Below are 20725 nucleotides of genomic sequence, written 5' to 3'. Positions count from 1 at the left end.
CATTTTGCAGGTAAAGAACCTGGGGCCTTGGGGATTTAAGTTACTTGCTCAGAGTCGCTTAGAGCCAGATTGGGGCCCAGGAAAACTGGTTCTAGAGATTGTGCTCCTAACCAGCAAGCTCTACTGCCTCTCTTGCAACCTTCGCCGCCCCTCTGCTCCCCAGTGACCAAAGGACTTAGGACTGAAGCTTGCCTCCCACCCTCTGCCCCTCAGATTTTTTCTGCCTCCTTCCTGGTATCAGGCTGAAATGCTCTGTGCTCAGACCCGAACACAAGGTCCTCTTGGCTTCGGGAATCTCAGCAGACCTGTATGCCAGCCACACCTCATACATGAGAGCTGTGTGACCTTGAACATGTTATATAACGTGTTCTCTGAGCCTGATTTCCCTCTGAGACCTACTCACAGGAATACTGTAAGGAGAAAATGAGATAATAAAGGGAAAGCACCCCGCTCAGTGTATACTCATAGTAGGGGCTTTCCTTTCCCTTCCTTCTTCTCTCTAGCACCATTCAGCCAACAAATCTATATGAAATGCCTGATTGAGATGCAAGGATTAACGAAGCTTGGGTCTTCTTCCTACAGGAGTTCTAATCTAGTATTTATTAGGGATTTTTCATTGCATTTTCTGAGCTGTGGGGAGACTGCTCTTGACTTCCCCGTGATTTGCCTACTAATACAACTTTGCTCTTTGCTGTCAAAACAATTTTTCCCATCCTGTGTTCTTAGCACCCTGTCTTCTACACTTATTTGATCAATAGACCCCACTATAAATTATAAATGATTATAAATGAACAGAGTTAAGGAATTAGTCATATAACTTAACACCTTCCACCTTTGACAACTTCAATAATGATAAGAAAAGAATAACAACAATAATACACCTTTATTACCTGTTCTATTTCTGGCCCTGCTTTGAGGCCTAATGTACAATAACTCATTTAATTCTCACAGCATTCATCTGACTTTACAACTGGGGAAACTGAGATACAAAGGAGTTGAGTAACTTGCCCAAGTTTTTCCTGCTAACTGAGGAGGAATTGAGGCTGTGTTCTTAGCCACTATGCAATTCAGCCTCAACTTAATAATAGTGGTGCATATTCTCCTTCATCAGAGAGATAGTAAATCAAATCTTATTTTTCTTTGTGTCCCCTAGCCCAACATCCACAATAGTGATTTCCTCATAGTAAGTACTCAATAAATTTTGATTAAATAAAAATAAACAAGTGCATTTTTTTTTTTTTAAAAAAAAGGTCTTGCTGAAGGCAACTTGTTTATCCAGATGAATTGCTGCAGTGGTGGGAACTTCTGGTCTCCTTGTAACAGGCTGATGGGGGGAGAGCCAGTGGGTAAAATGCCTTCAATCACCCATATGCCATGTACATGGAAGCCCATTCCTTGAGTGGAGCAACTTTCAGATGTAACCAGGCAATGTCTTACATGTGTTTTTCTTTCTCTCTTTTGCTTCTCTGCTCATAGCTACAATTTACCTTCTAAAAACTTGCGGATCATAGAGTCCTTAGTGTTCCGGGAGAAACTTTCTCCAGCGATTGGGTTAGATGTACTGGCCTGGAGCATTTCGACATCTAGAAGGAAAAGGAGACTAAGAGGTAATAAGTTGTTCTTCCACACAAGCAAGGAGATTTTTCAGATGAATATAGAAATTTTAACAAATCAAGAGATCATGAACCAAGAGATTCAAGAATTCATTAATCTATTCATCTACTCATCTATCCATCATACTTATCTATCCACTAGAGACCCGGTGCACAAATTCGTGCATGGATGGGGTCCCTCAGCCTGGCCAGTGATCAGAGCCAATCATGGCCATCTTGCCCAGTCCCAATCGGGGCAGTGGCAGCCAGCTGACCGGGGACAGACCACAGGAGGTTGGCCGGCCAGGAAGGGACTGCGGGAAGGCTCCAGGGCATGTCCGGCCCTCTTACCCAGTCCTGATCAGCCAGATCCCAGCAGCAAGCTAACTACCAGTCTGAGCGTCTGCCCCCTGGTGGTCAGGGCACGTTACAGCAACTGGTCGAGCAGTCAAGTCAACCAATTGATTGGACATTTAACATATTACACTTTTATTATATAAGATTCATCCATCCATCCATTCATCTAACTACTCAATAAGAACACAGAGTAAATGTGGAGTATAAAGAAGAGCAACATTTACAATCCTCAGGCCCTTTCCTGGACCACAGGGCTCAAAAGGTTAGAATATAGTTTAAAGTTGAAGAGTATACAATCTGGTGAATTTGTATTCTTTGTAAGTGTGATATAAGGAATTGGACAGAATTCCTCATACAAATTCACCAGATTGTCTTTAACTGGTCCCCAAAGATCAAAGTAGTGAGGAAACAGTATATGTGTGTATAATAATGAAATTCAAACCATTTTTTCTGAAAGTATACTATTCAACTTCAATCTACATACTTTGCTTAAGCAAGTAAGTCCTCAGTAATTGTGTAATATGACATAGTGAGTACAACCTCTTGATAATATCAAAGCTCTACTTTATTTTTTTTTAATTTTGTTTTATTGCTTAAGGTATTACAAAGAGTATTACATATGTCTCCTTTTTTTTTTTTTGCCCCTTGACCTTCCCCCAGCCTCTCCTACCCCCCAGTGTCTTGTATCCATTGGTTATGCATATATGCATCAAAGCTCTACTTTAAACACAAGGATGAAATTGTACTCCAAAAACACATATTTCAGAGTCATAAAGTACTGTACTGTTGGTTGCTCAGGTTTAAGTGGATTTACTGTGGTAACTGAATGATTTTCACACAGTTTTTGTCTCCATGGGTTTATGCTTAATAGTGAAAGCCCAAGGTCAATGTGCTTTCTCCTTATAACGCACCAATTACATGGGTGACCTAAAATCCAAGTTCTTGTTTTGCTTTTGAGATGGTATTATTAGGATTTTGAGGTGGTACTATGTTGCTAGAAGTGGCTCTAACACAGGGGTGGGCAAACTTTTTGACTCGAGGGCCACAATGGGTTCTTAAACTGGACCGGAGGGCCGGAACAAAAGCATGGATGGAGTGTTTGTGTGAACTAATATAAATTCAAAGTAAACATCATTACATAAAAGGGTACGGTCTTTTTTTTTTTTAGTTTTATTCATTTCAAGCGGGCTGGATCCGGCCCGCGGGCCGTAGTTTGCCCACGGCTGCACTAATACATACATTCTTTCCAATTGTTGCATAATTTCCATTTTTAAATACACCACAATTGACCTACTCTTTGTTGTTCATGATTCCTTTTTTTTTTTTTTTTTTTGCTGTTATAAACAATGCCATGGTTACATATTTTAAAATTAAGCCTAAGCTTTCAAATGCAAATGCCTTTTGAGTCTGTGGTTCAGGAAAGGGCCCAAGGGTTGTGAATGAGGCATGGTCTTTGGTATCCTGGAGACCTAGGTTCAAGCCCTGGTTCTGACACTTACTAGCTCTGCATTCTTGGGCAAGCTACTTGCTATCACTGAGCCTCTATATCTCCATCTGTAAAGTGGGGATAAATAACAGTATCCACCTCATAGGAATACTGTATGTGCCAATTGAGACAATGCTTATAAAATGCTAATCAACAGTGCCAGGCACTAGAAATTAGTGGTAATCATCGTCATTATATTGAGGTAATCTAGACAGTGTATTGGTTTCTTGCTGTTGTAACAAATTGCCACAAGCTTAGTGGCTTAAAACAAGAACATAATATATTATCTTACAATTCTGTAGTTCAGAAGTCTGAAATGGCTCTTACTGGGATAATCTCAAGGTTTTGGCGGGACTACATCCCTTTCCAGGAGCTCGAGGGGAGCGTCTGTCTCCTTGACCTTTCCAGCTTCCAGAGGCTGCCTTCCTTCCTTGGCACCAGGCCCTCTTCCTCCAGCTTCAAAGCCAGCAGTGTTGGGCAGAAAGCTTGGCTGAACCAAGTCCTCCTCATGGCGCCACCTCTGATTTCTTCTTCCATTTTTAAGGACTCTGTGATTACACTGGACCCACTCCGATAATCCAGTACATGCCCTTAATCTTAAAGCCAGCTGATAATTCCACCTGCAACTGTAATTCTTTGCGATGTAACCGAGCATATTCACAGACTCAGGGACATTATGCTGCTTACCACAGCGGAGACCAAATTATCAGTACCGTCAGCCTGGGTGTAGGACACACTCAATTCAAGCAAGACCATCATGTCCACAGAGGACTCAGCAGCCCTGGCCTGATACAGGCACTGGTCTCTATTGAGTCTCACTGCCTTCAATGAAGTTACCTGAAATTGATCTTATTGCCATTTATATTTTAAATAAAATGGTTCTTTTCATACTGAAATGAATACAAATATCTTTGAGTTAGACCAGGAACAGCAAATACGTACATTGGCCTCCATGTCTCTATTCTATACTTAAGGCAAACATTACTGATCCATCATAGCATCGTTCCTGGCCTCAGAATTCTTCTCAACACAGCTCCACAGCCACTCAATACCAGCTAACTGACACTGGCACTTGAAATTATGTTTAAGACACTATTATCATACCTATCTCAGGCAGTAAGTCCTAGTAGTAGTAGAAACTACCTTTACAATAATAAAGAAAATAAAAAGTACCTCACTGAAGGAGTTCATGAGCAGCAATAAGATTCTCTCAAACTCTAAATTTGACAACCCAAGAGTACATACAACCCAGGCACACCGTGAGCCACACACGAGTGACTGAAACACAGAAAATTCTGAGGTGCAGGGACAAAGGACATTTTGTAAAGGAAAGCAGGAGAGTAAATCCCTGCATTCCTGGATGCTTGGGGTTTGTACTTCAGATTCCAAGTGCTAAACCTTCATCCCTCGCCAGTTAAAAATAAACTGCAATGTGCCGAAACCTGCTGGTCTAAGGAGAAAGCGTGACGTTCTTTCATTTCATCGGAGAGGAAAGAGATAAAAACACAAGGAGCCTCCGGGGCCACAGTCTCCTCCGGGAAGAGGCAGCTGCGGAGTCATCCTGTACTTTACTGAGGGAGTCCATCAGAACGAACTCTTTCCCAGGAGGAAAGACGCATGAACAGATGAGAGGAAGCCTGGCAGGCACTTAATTCGGGAATCAGTCCAGAGGAATAATAAATTTGCAAAGAAGCCCAGGTGATACTCCTCATGGGACACAAATCTAGATTACTTAGCTGCAGTAGAAACTCCATTCAGATTACGTGTTGTTAATTTAATATAAAACCTAATCTGGGTACATAATACAGTAAAATGTCAGATACTGAGAGACTATTCTTCTGGAAAAGCTCTCAACCCCTGAAAGCAGGCCAACGGAGTGTTGTTCCAGTAAGTATTTTTATGGCCAAAAAGAGCCTCAGAGGCAGGAGCAGCGTGACTGCCCCTTTGCAGGTAACCTGAAACCTGACTGGTTTCTAGGTGGAATCGATGCTTAGATTGACCATGCCAATGAGAAAGTCCAACCTTCCCATACCCCAGTGGAGATGTAATGGGAAGGAGACAGAAAGACAGAGAGAGAGAGAGAGAGAGAGAGAGAGATACTGAAAGAAACAAAAAGAGAGATGGGGGAGGGAGAGTTGCAGTAGGAGAGGAACAGAGACAGAAAGACAGAAAGATAGACAGACAGACAGAAACAGGGGCAGAGAGACAGAGAGGAGGGCAGTCTAAAATCAGAGCCGCTAAGGAATGGCTGGCAATGAAAAAGAAGGGGCTAAGAATGAAGGGGTTAGGAGAGGCAACAAGTTAAGTTCTGTGGGTTCTGATGCAGACAAGGGCTTCAGTGCAGTACTCTGGCAAGCACAGACTTTGCCGTGCAGGAAGGAGTGCACGGTGGGGTGCAGTGAGCACCATGACTTGCTAAGTCACCCCACCATTCACCTCCATAGCTGCCCTCTCGGGCACCGTATCCTTTTCCTTCATGGCACTGTCACGGTTTGTAGCTATATATTGCATTAGGTGGGCCCTTTGTTTAATGTCCAGCTCTCCTGCTGCAGGGGAAGCTCTGGAAGGCAGGGATCATGCGGCTTTTGGACTGACTTCTGTCACCTGGCATGGCGACTTAACACACGAGGGGTTCGGTAAACACTGCTGAATGCATGAATGTGTGCGTGCACAAACCAACGAGGAGCACACAGATGAATGCGTGGAGGTATGTGGGCTTTGTGAAGGAATCTGGGCATCTCCCAAGCTGAGAAAAGAGAAGGGCAACTCGGGCAGCAGGAACAGCACAAGGGAATGTGCAGAGGCATGAAAGACAAGTCCACCTGGAGCGGCTGAGGAGTTGGTTCCACCCTGAGGTGTCCTCCACTCAGGACACCTAGCAGATGTCTCACTACCACCTCTCAGGAAAGGGAATGTCAACAAACTGTTCCACCCCACAAAGTCTAGGATGGCTTCTTATTTGCTGGTGCTCTCAAAGTCAAGAAACAGTTGAGCACCTACTGTGTACAGCACTGTGGATAGCGCATGCTTCCTAGCTGAGGGAGGAGCAGATAACCAGAGAAGCGTGTACAGAAGCACAGCGCACAGTGGTCTGCAAGCAGTGCCCAAGGAAAGCACGAGGGAGCACGTTAAATGATGGTGGTGAGGATTTTATCGTATTAACTTGAAAACATTCAATCCAGTAGCTTTCACTGCGTACCTATGTCCCCAATGCAATACTCTGTACATTTGGAGGATCAAAAAGCAACAGACATCAGGAAGTGCCCTGAGCCTCCCCTTTGCCCTGCTGAGTCAGTTTCAGGCCTGGACAGGTCAGGAACAGAATGAGTTCCTTGCTGGTAAGACCTCATGCCTTGCACCCAGCCCCACTGCCCCTAAAGCATTTATTGGCTCCAGCAGCCAGTGTCTTCCCGAGATGGGAAGCAGGCGATGGCAGAGCCTCAGCGGCTGCAGGAAAGAAGATTCCTGAGAGTGCAGACAGGGCAGGCGGCACACTCCAGAAGCAAATCAGTAACCACAATTTTGCTTACAAAGGCGCCTCCTTCAGCTGGGCTCAGACCTGACATCACTGGGCTGCAAGGCCCTTCACTGTGCCCCCAGCTTGGAAGGGACCTAGCTTGCAGAGAGGGGCTGTGATCGGAGAGCTCAGGTAAAGAAAAACTGGAGATGACCTGTTACAAAAACGCCACTTACCAAGGGGGTTGCTAAGGGCTAAGTCAGCCCTCTGCCACACACAAACTTGAGCTGCAGAACCCAGCGGAGGGAGCAGGGGTGCAAAAGAAAAGTTCAAGACAGGAGTTACACGAAGCAGAACAGCCTTTCGGATGGATTAGAGTGACTGCTGTGAGTTTAGTTTCTAGGAGGGAGATATTACACATTTCACCTTTTGCCCCTTTCCCCCTTTGAAGAAAGACAAGCCTCTGAGATATTTAAGCAAAGCTAAATCCACAAGCATATTACCTTGGAAACAGTTGAACAAGGGCCTCCCAGAAATGGTTCCCGAGGCCTTAGTACCCAGAGCCTCAGGGAACCTTTCCAAACAAAGTGTATTACCTAAGTCAGAGGGCCACCAGGACCACCGTATCATTCTCTGAGGCAAGGACAGGGGCAAAAGATCAGGAGACAATGAAAACCCCCGAAGGGATGTGTGTCTTGATTTTCATTTAGTGTTTGCATAAGCTTGACCTTAATGAAGACATTTATTTCTTATATAGTAAGGTTGATGGTTTAAATCTGTGAAATCTTGAACAAAAAATTCTCAAGAGAATTGGGAGCAGAGTTGAAGGTTTGATAATATAGAAATGTAATTGCCACCTGGTGGCAGCATATCTAAACTAAAGATCCTGAATGTGAGAGGGTGTGTGTGTATGTGTGCATGTATGCTTGCAAGCGTGTGTATGTGTGTGCATGCGTGCATGTGAGTGTGTGTGTGTGTGTGTGTGTGTGCATTCACCCACGCAAATTCAGGGGGAAGGACAGATTGGAGTAGAATCAAAAATCTCAGGGTCAGAACCCAACCTTGCTCCCCAGGCCCCCTCCATTCAACATTGTGAGTTTCCCTGACAACCTTCCTACTTAGTGTTTGTTTTAGACTCCCTTTGGAGAAGAGGGCCCCATTACTCTCCCTTTTCCAAAACTCAAGTCAGAAGAGGCAGATTTGTCCCAATACAGTTAAATGATGTCCAAAGCCGTGGTAAGGAGCTGACCTAAAGCCTGCACTCCATGTTTGTCCTGAGAGCAAGTGAATGAATGAATGAACACTATATTCCTTAAAATGTTATTTGCAGAGAAGAAGTGATGATGCATGGTCTCTGGTCTCCCAACTGGGCAACACTTGCTCTCCAAATGTTCTTTTGTGAAGGGGTCTCTGTCCCAGATTGGAAAGGACTGTGTCTTGGCCCTCCCTGTCTTTCCAACTCCAGGAGAAGCGAGTAGCTGAAACACAGTAGATGCCCGAGAAATGCTTATTGGGTACATGGAGATGTATGGATGTACAAGGGCCGGGGGCACCAGAGGCTACGTGAGCTCATGTCTGGGCCGCAGAAAGAGCAAGCAGGAAGTGAAATAAGCCAGTCAGAGAAGGACAAGTATCACATGATCTCACTCATATATGGAATCTAATGAACAAAATAGATCCAGAGACATAGAAGCATAGAACAGATGGCGGAATCTCAGAGGGAAAGCGGGGGAGGGTCGATAGGGGGGAAGCGATGTATGTATATATGCATAACCCACAGACAACAGTGGTGGTAAAGGCCTGGGGCGGGGGACAGGAGGCAGGGATCAGTGTGGGGAAAAGGGGGACATATGTAATACTTTCAACAATAAAGATTTTTTTAAAAGAAAGAAAGAAAGAGCAAGCAGGGCTGCAGCCACTAAATGGTTTTTCTAAAATAAACCAGGACTAAACTTCGTGGTGTTGGATGGAAATTTCTGGCACAGAATAAAGAATATGGTCCTAGAGACAAAGAGACCTGGGTTCAAATCTGGGCTCCAACAATTGTTAGACGTTGGGAAAGTTGTGTAACCTCTCTGTGCAGCAGTGTCCTCATTCACAAAATGCAGGTTAATAAACACATTCTTGTACACTTGCTTTAAGGATTTGATGAGATAGAGGATATGGATGGTGGGGATGAAACCCTCTCTCCTCATCTCCCTGCCAGGTCACTGCTCTTTCAGAAAGAGCTCCCACCAGTCCTTCCAGTCCTCCCAGTCAGGTGCTGAAAGGGAGCTTCTACCACTCTCTCCCTCTTTCTACCCCCTTCCTCAGAGGAGTAGCCAATCTCACCAGCAAGCACCTAACAACCGTTGGACCACACCTTCCAGGTGCTGGGTTTGCAGGGTCAAGGGTGCTGCTAGTGTCAGGGTCTGCCTCTGGCCCCCTTATGCGCCCACTCCTCCTGTTGCAAGGCACCCTCTTGGTGCCTGCTTGTCTATTCATGGGTGGGAAAACCAGGCCCACCTCTCTGGGGGCCCAGGGCCCTGCTGTCGTCTTCTCAGGCTGCAAGTTGGCAATGCTCAATCTAGCCCATTCCAGAAAACCCTCCACCAATAAAGCTGATACGTTGATGGGTATTTTGTCTTATCTTTCTTAAATCTATTCTTTAGACCATAGGGAAGGAGAGCTAAGTCTTAAGCAGTGTCTTGAGTACTTAGCACTGGAAAGCAAACGGTGGTGACATATTAAGAAGGCTCTTAGAGGGCTGGCGGCAGGTGCTCCTGCTTCAACCCTGGTGTGTGCACTGGAACCAACCTGACTTAGACCAGTGGCTCTCAAGGGGAGCGGCACTGCCCTCTAGAGGGCGTTTGGAAAATCGATGAGAGTGTTTTGGGTTGTCACCATGATGGAGGGACACTATTGGTGTTTAGCAGAACAAGGGGAAAAGCTACTGGACACCCACAATGTGCGGGACAGCCCTGCACAGGAAGTGTTTCATGTCCCCGATGGCTTTTAAATATTTCCCCAGACATGCAGATAGGCTAAAAATCTGCTTATGATACATATTTATACATATGTGTGTCTGAACGTATGTTTATATTTTTATTTAATATTAGAAAGCACAAAGAAAGGTATGAACAAATATACCCACCAAACTATTACAAGTGCTATAATGATTTGGTGGGTAGAATTATATGGACTTTTAATAACAACTCAGTTATATATTTCTATTTTGTTTCAAGTTTTTGTAAAAATGTATTACTTTTACAATGAAAAGAAAACAATTAGTGTAACCAAAAATGGGCAAAATCTGTTAAGCAATTTACAAAAAAAAAAAAAGCATGTTCTAGAGATATATTTTGAAAATAAGTTTATTATATACCAATTCAATAAAATCAGGCTACCATAAACAATCTGCTTATCATTTTCTGAGCCCTAAAAGCAAACTTCTTTGTATATAAATACAACTTGTATTTCTGTATGGCTTTAGTATGCACTGAATTTTCACCATTTAGGAAAATTCATGTTCTGATGCCAACACTGTTGGCAGTATCTGAGTCCCCGATGCAATAGATACATGTCGGTCAGCACGTGAGGCCGAACATTGGCAGTGGTTCTGAGCACAGGCATCTGTATCCAACTATCCCATCATGTCCTCCTGTGCAGGCACACCTGAGAATTGCCTCTCTTTTTTTTTTATATCAGTTCTATTTTATATTTCTCATTCCTATTTTACTTAGGGTGTATATTTGATTTCTAGGTGATATTATATATGAAATTCACATCAAGGTAGTAAAGGGGGCATTCATAGAAAATTATTTACTGTAACTAGGGCCCGTGGGGACTGACAGGATTGAAAGCCACTGTTTTAGTGTCTCAGATCACAAGGCAATGCCTTCATCAGCTTTGACTCTCAGGACCTTGCTGAAACTTCCAGTCACGCAATAGCCACAGCAGAGGAAGTTTGGAGAAGGATTCTGCTTGTCTCAACACATGATGGCAGCTCTAACTTTGCATAAAGCAGGATCTTCATCTCTCTGGGGTCAGGTGGCAGTCAGCAGGGACTTCCCCCATCCACCAGAGTGAAGAAAGCCTTTTGTCAGCAGAAACATGGAAGCAGAACTGGGCTGTGCTACTTACAGAGGTCTTCAGTGGCGTCGGGGACGAAGGCGGCCATGGACTCGTACAGTTCCTCATCACAGCCCGGGTTGAGAGAGCATTTCATGAGCAGGTCTGTGGAAAGGTGGGCCATGGACTCATACACGTCGTCGGCCTCCTCCCCTTGCATCAGTTCCTCTTTGATGTGACTCTTCAGCATGTCCACAGTTTCCTGAAAGAGAACAGGGGACCCACAGGCACACTGAGGCACCCCGAGTGGGCTTGTGACTGGCAATGCAAAGGCTCCCATGGGTCAGGGCTTTGGCCCCCAGCACTAAGCACAGACCCACACATCCAGGAGACACTCGTTAAGGCCCAAAGATCAGACGATACAAATGTACAACCCCCTCATGAGCACCTATTGTGGGCCAGGTCTGATGATGGGTATTTGACTAGACATTCTACGTCATTCTTTCTACCGCTGCTTGAGAGAGACGTGACATCCCCGAGTTCACAGATGAGAAAACCAAAGCTCAGAAAAACCTACTGCCTTGCCGGACACAGGGCCTGCAGTCCTGGCTGCTGAGCTTCCCACTACGCCCTAGTGGTTCCTCAAAAGGGAACAAATGGCACCGGAGGGTGTAACCCTCACTGATGAGCCACATGGAGATTCAAATGGGATAAATGGGCTGTAGCTAAGGTGTGCTTGCACTTCTGTGTAGTCAGAGTCCCTCAGGAACCTCATTCACTAGTCCCCGCTCCTGCCGGCAGACTGCTCCAGAGCCCTTCTCCAAAGTGCCTCCTCGGCTTTATACCCTGTGTGCCCAGGAGAGATGGTGGGGCCGGCTGCCCTCTCTCATCTGGTCTCTAGCTGACTGTGAAGTCGAAGAGCTGGCTTCTCTGAAACCTCTGCACAACTTTTCATGGTAAGAAAGTTCGGTGTTTCACAATCCTTATTTCAGCATCAACCCAGAGACACACATTTTCATCATGGCTGCCCCGAGAGAGCGAATCTGCTATCGACACTCCGTGTTGGTTTCCTAATGAGACCCAAGGAGTGGACCAGGTGGCAGCTGTGAGTGTTGGAGACTCAAAGTCTGGCATTTGGTTTTGATTTGGTGGAAAGAGGAAATGGGACAGTTCTTAGAGGTCATAAACAACACGTAGGGACAACCTTTTGGTACAATGCTGAAGATGCATTGGTTGAAGGGGATGACAGCCAGAGAACAAGGGTGAAATGAGAAATGTGAGCCAGACTAACTTCAGTGCAAGCTGGACATGCATCCTCCAACCTCCCTGTGACATTCAGTAAGTAGGATAGCAAGCCCCGGCGTTGGCAGAAAACCAGGTTCAAATCCTAGCTACACCCTTACTAGTGTGTGACACAAGGCATAGTTACTCCATCTTTCTAAGCCCTGTTCTTGATTGTGAGAGGGAGAGAACAGTATTGTCAACTTCAAAGGATTGTGGTAAGGATTAAAAGAGATCATGCATTTGCCAATCAAATAAATGTAATAGGTAGCAGTGATTACTATGAACACAGTATTGTCCTTAATAAAAACTATTGGCATGGAAATGAAACACTGCATTTTATACATTTGTGACTTCAAAGCAAAGCTGAGTAAACACTCCCAGATGGTGAGCATCTGTAGCCTCATTTATGTCAACGATGCCCCAAACAGGCATTCAGGTTATTCTATTCACTCAACATACTTAGTCACCCCCAGACTTTGGAAAGACCCCTCTATGTGCAACAGCGAGTCATTGTCTTGTAGACGGTCAAATACAGAGCAGAGTTCAGTTTCTGGGGCGGTGTTGGGCTCACTCCTGTCTGGAGATAGAGAGCCAGACGGGATTGGTTTATTGTTCCTTTTAAGGTCACAACCCTATTCCAGAGGCCGAGGTATTCCTACGTCCTGATAATGGAGGAAAACAAAAAAAAGGGTAGAGTCAGGGGGAAGGGCAGCTGCCTCTAAGACAATGGAAGCAATCCTGGGTATGGAATAAAGTCTAGCCATGGGGTGAGATTACACTCAAAGAAGGACCAGAAGTCACGATGAAGTGGGATCTGAGGGTCCAAAACCAGATGAGCAGATAAGCTGGGCATATCTACCTTAAGACAGGCAGAGGCTCAGAAAGAGACGAGCTGTCAGCAGAAGGTGGGACTTCACGTTGGACTCCCTGAAACCTCAGGTGCAGAGTTTTATAGTGTTTTCTGCTGAGAAAGGAACCAATCCTAACGCAGTACATCTGAGCCTGATGGTGGGTGAGGCAGCTGGGAGCACCCCACCAAGGTGCCTTGGAAGTGGGTGGGGAGGTGATTGGGGAAGAGGAATCAGCATCAAACCTTCAGTAGATTCATTCCACAAACGTCTCTTTAAATTCTTTAAAGGTGAGCCTTGGTATCTTACCTATCTTGTTTCCTTTTATCCTCAAAATAACATATGGGTAGAGCTATGATTATCTTCCTTCTGAATACTAGGAAACTGAGGAGAGAGAGAGAGGGAGAGGGAGAGAGAGAGAGAGAGAGAGAGAGAGAGGGAGAGAAAGAGAGAGAGAGAGAGAGAGAGAACACACACGATTTGTCCAAAATCATGTGGCTGACAAGTGTTAATATGGGAACTTGGACTCAGGTCCATGTGACTCCAAGGCTCTTCTTTTTTTATTCTCATCCAAGGACATAGTCATTGATTTTTTTTAAAAGAGAAGTGGGGGGAGAGAGAGAGAGAGAGAGAGAGAGAGAGAGAGAAATGTTGATGTAAGAGAGAAACATTGATCAGTTGCCTCTGTACATGCCCCCACCGGGCCAGGGATTGAACCCAAAACCTAGGTATGTGCCCCAACTGGGAATAGAACCCACGACCTCTCCGTGTACGGGATGACACTCCAACCCACCCAGCCACACCTGCCAGGGCTCCAGGGCTCTTTTCTTAAGGCCATACGTACTGGCCCCGCCAGAAGAGCCACACGAGGACATGCTAGAGATGAAATCTGACCATGTCTCTGCTGAAAAGGCAGCCCTAGGACAACACAGTGCATTTCCAATCCTGGGGCCTCTCCCGCCTTGACCTTACCACGTATTCGTCAATGAACTGCCGCAGGTCCCTGAAGCCATGTTTCTCGGCAATGGTGTTGGGGTAGTGGCCGTGTTTGTTGGCCACACTGTATGCTTGTAGGGCTCCCGGGCAGGTGAGCAACAAAGCAGTGAGGTTCTTCAGTCCATACTTTGCAGCAAAATGCAACAAGGTGGGCAGCTCTTCATCCCTCTGATCTGAAAAAATGTCAAGGAAACTTAATTGGCAGATAACATTGAAGGCAGAGGGCACCCTTGTTCTGGGATTCGAAGCTGGCATGCCTAATATGGCATCGAGCAGGCACTCAATCGTTACTTCTTGGTTGATTGACTTAACAACTGACAACTTCCTCAGGGCATCACTGAAGATTATGCCCTCAGATGACAGAAGAAATGATATTTTAATTGATTAGAAAATCTAATAATACCCTACCTTCTTTCTCTAAAAGGATCAGAGAATCCTGAGAAATAATACTAATGCAAAATGTGATTTTCTAAAGGTGTAAATAGCAGCCACAAAGTACAACAGGAACCATGTTTTGACCTCCTCTGCAAATTTCAGGGTACTTTAAAGCAATTGTTTTGTGCTTTAAAAAAAGAAGAAGCAGCCTAGCCAGTATGGTTCAGTGGTTGAGTGGTCAACCTATGAACCAGATGGTTGTGGTTTGATTCCTGGTCAGGGCACATGCCCAGGTTGCAGGCTCGATCCCCGGTAGGAGATGTGCAGGAGGCAGTTGATCAAGGATTCTCTCTCATCATTGATGTCTTTTTTTTTTTTTTTTAATATATTTTATTGAATTTTTACAGAGAGGAAGGGAGAGGGATAGAGAGTTAGAAACATCGATGAGAGAGAAACATCGATCAGCTGCCTCCTGCACACCCCCTACTGGGGATGCCCGCAACCAAGGTACATGCCCTTGACCGGAATCGAACCTGGGACCCTTCAGTCCGCAGACTGACGCTCTATCCACTGAGCCAAACTGGTCAGGGCCATTGATGTCTTTATCTCTCTCTCACCCACTCCTTTCCTCTCTGAACTCAATAAAAACATCATATATATATAAAGGAGTCCATCTTCATAGCTCTTATTCCTAATTTCATAAAGTATGTCAAGTAATCCTGAGTATGTTGCTTAGTCTTTCCCTGGGCCTTAGTTTTGAACGAGAAAGTATTTCCAGATAATCTTAAAGGGAACTAAAAAGATTAATGGGATGGTATGCAGTAAGGTCCTTGTTTAAAATAGGTTTTGAATGTTCGTATTAATGCAATGTGAACTCTAAGATGTATGTTAACCTCTGATTGGTGAGAAAGTACTGCTGAGAGTCACTGGATTCCCATGACTCCCTCTACCTACTAATAACTGAATACAGCAAGTTAAATTCAACCAAGAAACAGACACAAAAAAATCTTTTTTTGGTCTTGTTTTCATAAAAGTTGACTTCTAAACCCAAAAGTAATATTTAGACAGATAGATAGATAGATGATATATTATCTATAAATACACATATATGTTTCTGTACATTTATATAAATAGATATATATGTTTTTAAACAAGAAAAACCTAGCTTCCTGTTCACCAGGATATGATCCTTGGGATGAAGAGTCTGAAAATGTCCCCAGGATCCCACAATGTCAGGCTATGACATACTCCTTCCTGATCCCCACAATTAAGAATAGAGAATATTCACACCTGCTGGAAGTGATGCAAGAACACTCCATAGCAGGACAATGGGGAGAGGCAAGGGGAGATTGCTCCCAGGAGAAGGACTTGAAGGCAATCTAACCTCATCCTGTGGTTCTCTTAGGCTATGAAAGGATGGAACAAAGGCAGAGGGTAGCCAGGACGCGGGTCCCATTGTGCAGTGCAACTACGGCATGAAGGAAGAGTGGTGTCCACAGAAGCACCATCAGAGGCCTCCTGTCCAATGTGCCACGCACCCTCCCCATGCAAGTGGTTCTCCCAGCTCCAGCCATGCACACATCCACCCAAGACTGCTCCTTCCTCATCAAATATTTGTTTTGAGCCTACAGTGAGCCACCAAGCACAGTTACAACCCTCACTGAGCTAGCGAAGAAGACAGACACAGCTGAGGAGCACTGGGACAGTGGACACCCAACATGCTAGGAAAGCCCCCAGCACATAGATGGAACCTACTGAAGGTTCCAGAAGTCTTCCTGGGAAAGTGCAACCTAAGCTGTTATGGGGAGACGAAGAGAATTTAGCCAGGCAAAAGGCAGTCAAGAAGAACCAGAAGAACTGTAGTCCCGAGTCAAGGTGGCAAGAGGCAGGGCAGAATTTTCATTAGGTGAAAGGAGTTCATACCTTCTGTAGAGCAGAGCGCAGAAGCCAAGGGAGTGAGTAGAGAGAAATGAGAGCAGAAATGCAGCAGGAGCCCTTGGGAAGAATTTTACAAGCAAGCTGAGGAGTTTGGACTTGTGAACAAAGGGTTTTTTAGGAAGGGGGTGTGGTACTCGGATGTACAATGTGGAAGAATCTCTGGCTAGCCAGTGAGGAATGAATGCTTCTCAAAGGAAGGGCTGTAGAGCAGGAAGCCCTCAGATGTATGGGTTGACTCTATGCTGAACGAGCAAACTGGAATCACCCACGGATGGCTCCTTGAGGTTTGACTGTTGACTTACTTGTCATCATATCTTCTTCTTCCAGCTGGTTGATTCCAAAGAGGTGCAGTCCACTTGCGGGGATGTTGTTCTTCAGGGACTCAGTGAGCAGTTTATCGAGTGTCTCTGTGTTGTAGGGCACAATTTTAAAGGCCTGAATACAAAAGTGAAGACAGTCAGATTTTAAATCAAGCTATCCCCACCCAGCAGATTCAAGGCTGATAAACCAGGAGCTGAAATTACATGTCCAAAAGACTCAGGTTTCCTTTCAACATCTTTACCTGACACATGAATTCCACAGGATTCGCAGCATTGGACAATAAATTCCCGATTTCTTCCATGTCAGTGTAATAGCTGATACTGGCTTCGCACACCACTAAGTCCCCGGAATATATCTTCAGAGAAACATTCCCAGATGAAAGGGCTGAACAGAAGAAAAGATACTATAAAAGTGCCAAGGAAGAACAAGTGTCCAGGGAAAAGTGTTTATGGATTCGTCTTAATGGTGAAGAAATTAATTGGGGGCTGGAAGAAAGAACTTGGAGGTGAGCTGCGGGTGGGGAAGTGAGGGAAAGGACAGAAACAGATGAAGAGCAGACTAGCACATGACAGGGCTCAGAGTCAGAGGAATTATTCTCATTGGGTCTGAAATTTAATTTTTGAATAATTTTCATGTTTGTTCAGTACTATAGGTCCAGTGCTGCAATAAATAGGAAGAAGAGTTGAATTTAAAGCAATTTATATAAAGGCCAGTGGTTGCCAGAAGGTGGGAGGGATCCTGGTAGGTGGAACTCCACACTTTGGTCACATCTGGCCAGTAGAACTGATTCACTGCGCTGCTGTCATTACTATGAGCTCTCTCTGCGTGCTCTCTTCTGCACCACAGGAAGGGGTTTTGAGGGGAAAAGAAAAAAGTAAAAATACCCCAACCACAAAGATTCAAGTCATAAAAGAGGAAATGCGACAAGTAGAGAACATGGAAAAAATTCAACCTCACTAGTAATCAAAGAAATGCAAATTGAAACAATGGGCTACTTTAAAAAAACATATCAAATTAGCAAAAATATTTAATGATGATGGTGATGGTATAGCAAAATAAACTCGACAGTAGCAATATTTCAGAAAGCATTATTTTCCAGGATCCTTAAAAATACCCATTATTTCAGAGATTCCATCTGGAGGAAATAATCCTAAATACAAAAGGAAAAAAACATCTGCTAGCTAAGGATGCTCAGTACTTATCATAATTTAAAACAATAAAAATACAATAAGAAATTGGAAATTACATAAATATGCAACAATGAGGAAATGAAAAATTAAAAGATAAGAGTTATTTTCAACTGAGTATCATGCAGCTTTAAAAATTATGGTTAGCTCAGCTGGCGAGGCTCAGTGGTTGAGCATCAACCTATGAACCCGGAGGTCACGGTTCAATTCCTGGTCAGGGCACATGCCAGAGTTGCGGGCCTGATCCCCACTGGGTGGCGTTCAGGAGACAGCTGATCAATGATTCTCTCTCATCACTGATGCTTCTTTCTCTCTCTCCCTCTCCCTTCTTCTCTGAAATCAATAATAAACATATTTTTTTAAAAAAAGTATGGTTATAAGATATAAGTCCAACACAAGGAACTGGCTTTATAAATTATGGTGCATCTAAACAATGGCTTACCTTGCAACCAGTAAGCATCATGTTGTAAAAGAATATTTATTAATGTGGATAATGGAAGTGGGCTATGAGACAGTATGAAGCCATGTACATAGATGTGGAAAAATACAGAAACCAGTAATTTCCTTTGGGGTGGGCATATGGGTAATTTTCTACATACTTTCTTTTATGGTTACTTTATTCTTCATGTCTTCTGTATTGAACACACATTATTTTTGTAACAGAAAATAAATGTGTTATAAAATGGAAAGTTATCCCCTAGCTGGTTTTGTTCAGTGGATAGAGCATGGGCTCGCAGACTGAAGGGTCTCGGGTTCGATTCCAGTCAAGGGCACATGCCTGGGTTGCCAGCTTGATCCCCAGTAGGGGGCATGCAGGAGGCAGCAGATCGATAATTCTCTCTCATCATTGATGTTTCTATCTTTCTCTCCCTCTCCCTTCCTCTCTGAAATCAATAAAAATATAAAAAATAAATAAAATAAAATGGAAAGTTACAAAGTCCATATAATAGCTTGGGGGAGGGGGATGGGGAGAGAATAAATCTAAGATTACATAAAAAGAACAGAATATCAGGTAATAGATACTACTGAAACAACTATGTTTTAAAAAATTGTGAAAAAAGCCCAAAAGCCTGAATGGTGGTCTGATGACTTTTTTTCCGACTTTTCTTTAATTTCCAAGAAGTTTAATATGTTAACTTTCTAATGATAAAATTTTAATATAGCCATTGTCGTCGCCCCCCCCCCCCCCCCCCCCCCCCCCCGCCGCATCACACATAGATGTTTCTGCCATTCCTTTTCCTTTAAGCAGAACATGACAACCAAATTCAAACCTTGGCTGACACTTTGCTCAGCTGCTGAATAGACAGACAAGTAAAAGAAACAAGAGGGGGCCTCTTCCCTGGCATGATGCCTAATCTCTGGAGGTACCTGGGGCGACTTACCGGGAGCCTTCACGGACACGGTGTACTCATTCTCCAGCTTGCCTTCCACCCTAATGGAGGGAGAATCCTCTGGAGAAAATTCGGCTTCGGTCGTCACTCTCTCGTCCAGCTTACATCTCACAATGACGTAGACAGTGGTTTCTGCCTGAAACGGGACACCAGTCATCATTCCCTTTCCCTCCTGGGTTCCTTACTAGGGTGCCCAGCCAGCGGGTCTCCTGCTCCCTGAGCCCCAGCCTTATCTAGGGAGGCTGTTCTAGAACAGGGTGGATCTGCGGTCCACTGTTTGCTTCAGTTCCCAATGATACACGTTCCCAAACCCAAGAGTAAACATTTATAAACCTTTATAACAATTTGATGGAGTAATCCTTTGTATGTTGAACCTAATAGAAATAATTTAAAAACCCGAGTGTTATATTTTATATGCCTTGTAATTTCATTTTTATAGCTTTTCTTTTATATTGTATTTGATAAAAGCATCGGTCCATGGCAGAATTAGAAATTTAAAAAATAAAATGTCTAAAAGTTCCTCACCACAGACAGTTGGGGAAGCACTATTCTAGACTAGTCTTGCTACCCAAAGTGAGGTCAAGGGACCAGAAGACCTGATCCCCCTGGAAGCTTGTTAGAAATGTAGATGCTCAGGCCCTACCTGGACCCACTGAACCACAGTCTGGTTTTACCAAGACCTCGGGGGACGCATGCACCTTATAGTGGGAGAGGCACCTGCCTAGAGAAGCTCTTTTGTTCTGCAACTGAATGCTCTTCATGGAAAGACAAAAATAACTTACTGGGGGATTAATTTTCCAAAGGCACTGAGCAAATTGAATAGCCATTTTGCTTTGTTTTAAGATCTCTTGCTGAGCCTGCCAAATAGAATTATCTTGTTTCACTGGGCTGCGGAATGATCCTCCAAGACATTGAACTGGTAAGAATAGCCCCTCCCCCTCCTACCCCCCAAAAATAAACGTGCAAAGGAGATATTTCTGGCCAAAGTGAATCCCCAAATGTTTATCCTAAGATTCTGCTATAAAGTCCTCACAGCACCCCTCATGACAAAGGCTGTGATTTCACAACAGATGAGGAAGGGGCGTGGTCCTGGCTCCTGGGGGCTGCTGAGGCTGAGTGTGAATGTGTTGTGGTTAATCTGACTCCTGCTGCAGGCCCAGCCAGCTCCTCCTCCCAGGGAGTGTGGGGAGCCAGACAGAATGACTGTCTCTGTTCTATTGACAGTCAGGACCCAACCCCAGCCCAGCTGCCTCAGGACCCAGAGACCTAGAGTAGGCAACAAGGAGCACGCATCCTGGGTTAGGAAGAGCCTAGATGGGAGAAGGAACAAAAGCCTGGAGAATCATGGAGGCATGCGAAGGGCATCGTTCTTTAGTCCCAAACCCGGCACTGATGGCACCCACCATCCTGATTACAGGATGAGTAGCAGGAAGGAGTGCAGAG

General features: G+C 44.5%; 1 protein-coding gene across 1 annotated transcript in view; it reads right to left on the bottom strand.

Moving 5' to 3' along the window:
- PIK3AP1 (phosphoinositide-3-kinase adaptor protein 1) overlaps nucleotides 1-20725 on the bottom strand; it is a 101121-nt gene that overhangs the window by 26179 nt on the left and 54217 nt on the right. Inside the window, exons 4-9 of the mRNA XM_070432599.1 lie at nucleotides 19274-19418; nucleotides 16946-17088; nucleotides 16686-16818; nucleotides 14047-14243; nucleotides 11015-11204; nucleotides 1488-1583 (exon numbers count right to left, since the gene is read on the bottom strand). Of these exons, the coding sequence (XP_070288700.1) occupies nucleotides 1488-1583; nucleotides 11015-11204; nucleotides 14047-14243; nucleotides 16686-16818; nucleotides 16946-17088; nucleotides 19274-19418 (904 nt within the window). The remainder of the gene's footprint in view (nucleotides 1-1487; nucleotides 1584-11014; nucleotides 11205-14046; nucleotides 14244-16685; nucleotides 16819-16945; nucleotides 17089-19273; nucleotides 19419-20725) is intronic.

This window comes from Myotis yumanensis, unplaced genomic scaffold, assembly GCF_028538775.1.
Source record: "Myotis yumanensis isolate MYYU_CA2020_CCGP unplaced genomic scaffold, mMyoYum1.0.hap1 SCAF_13, whole genome shotgun sequence".
Classification (NCBI taxonomy): domain Eukaryota; kingdom Metazoa; phylum Chordata; class Mammalia; order Chiroptera; family Vespertilionidae; genus Myotis; species Myotis yumanensis.
This window is presented reverse-complemented; position numbering and strand designations above follow the sequence as displayed.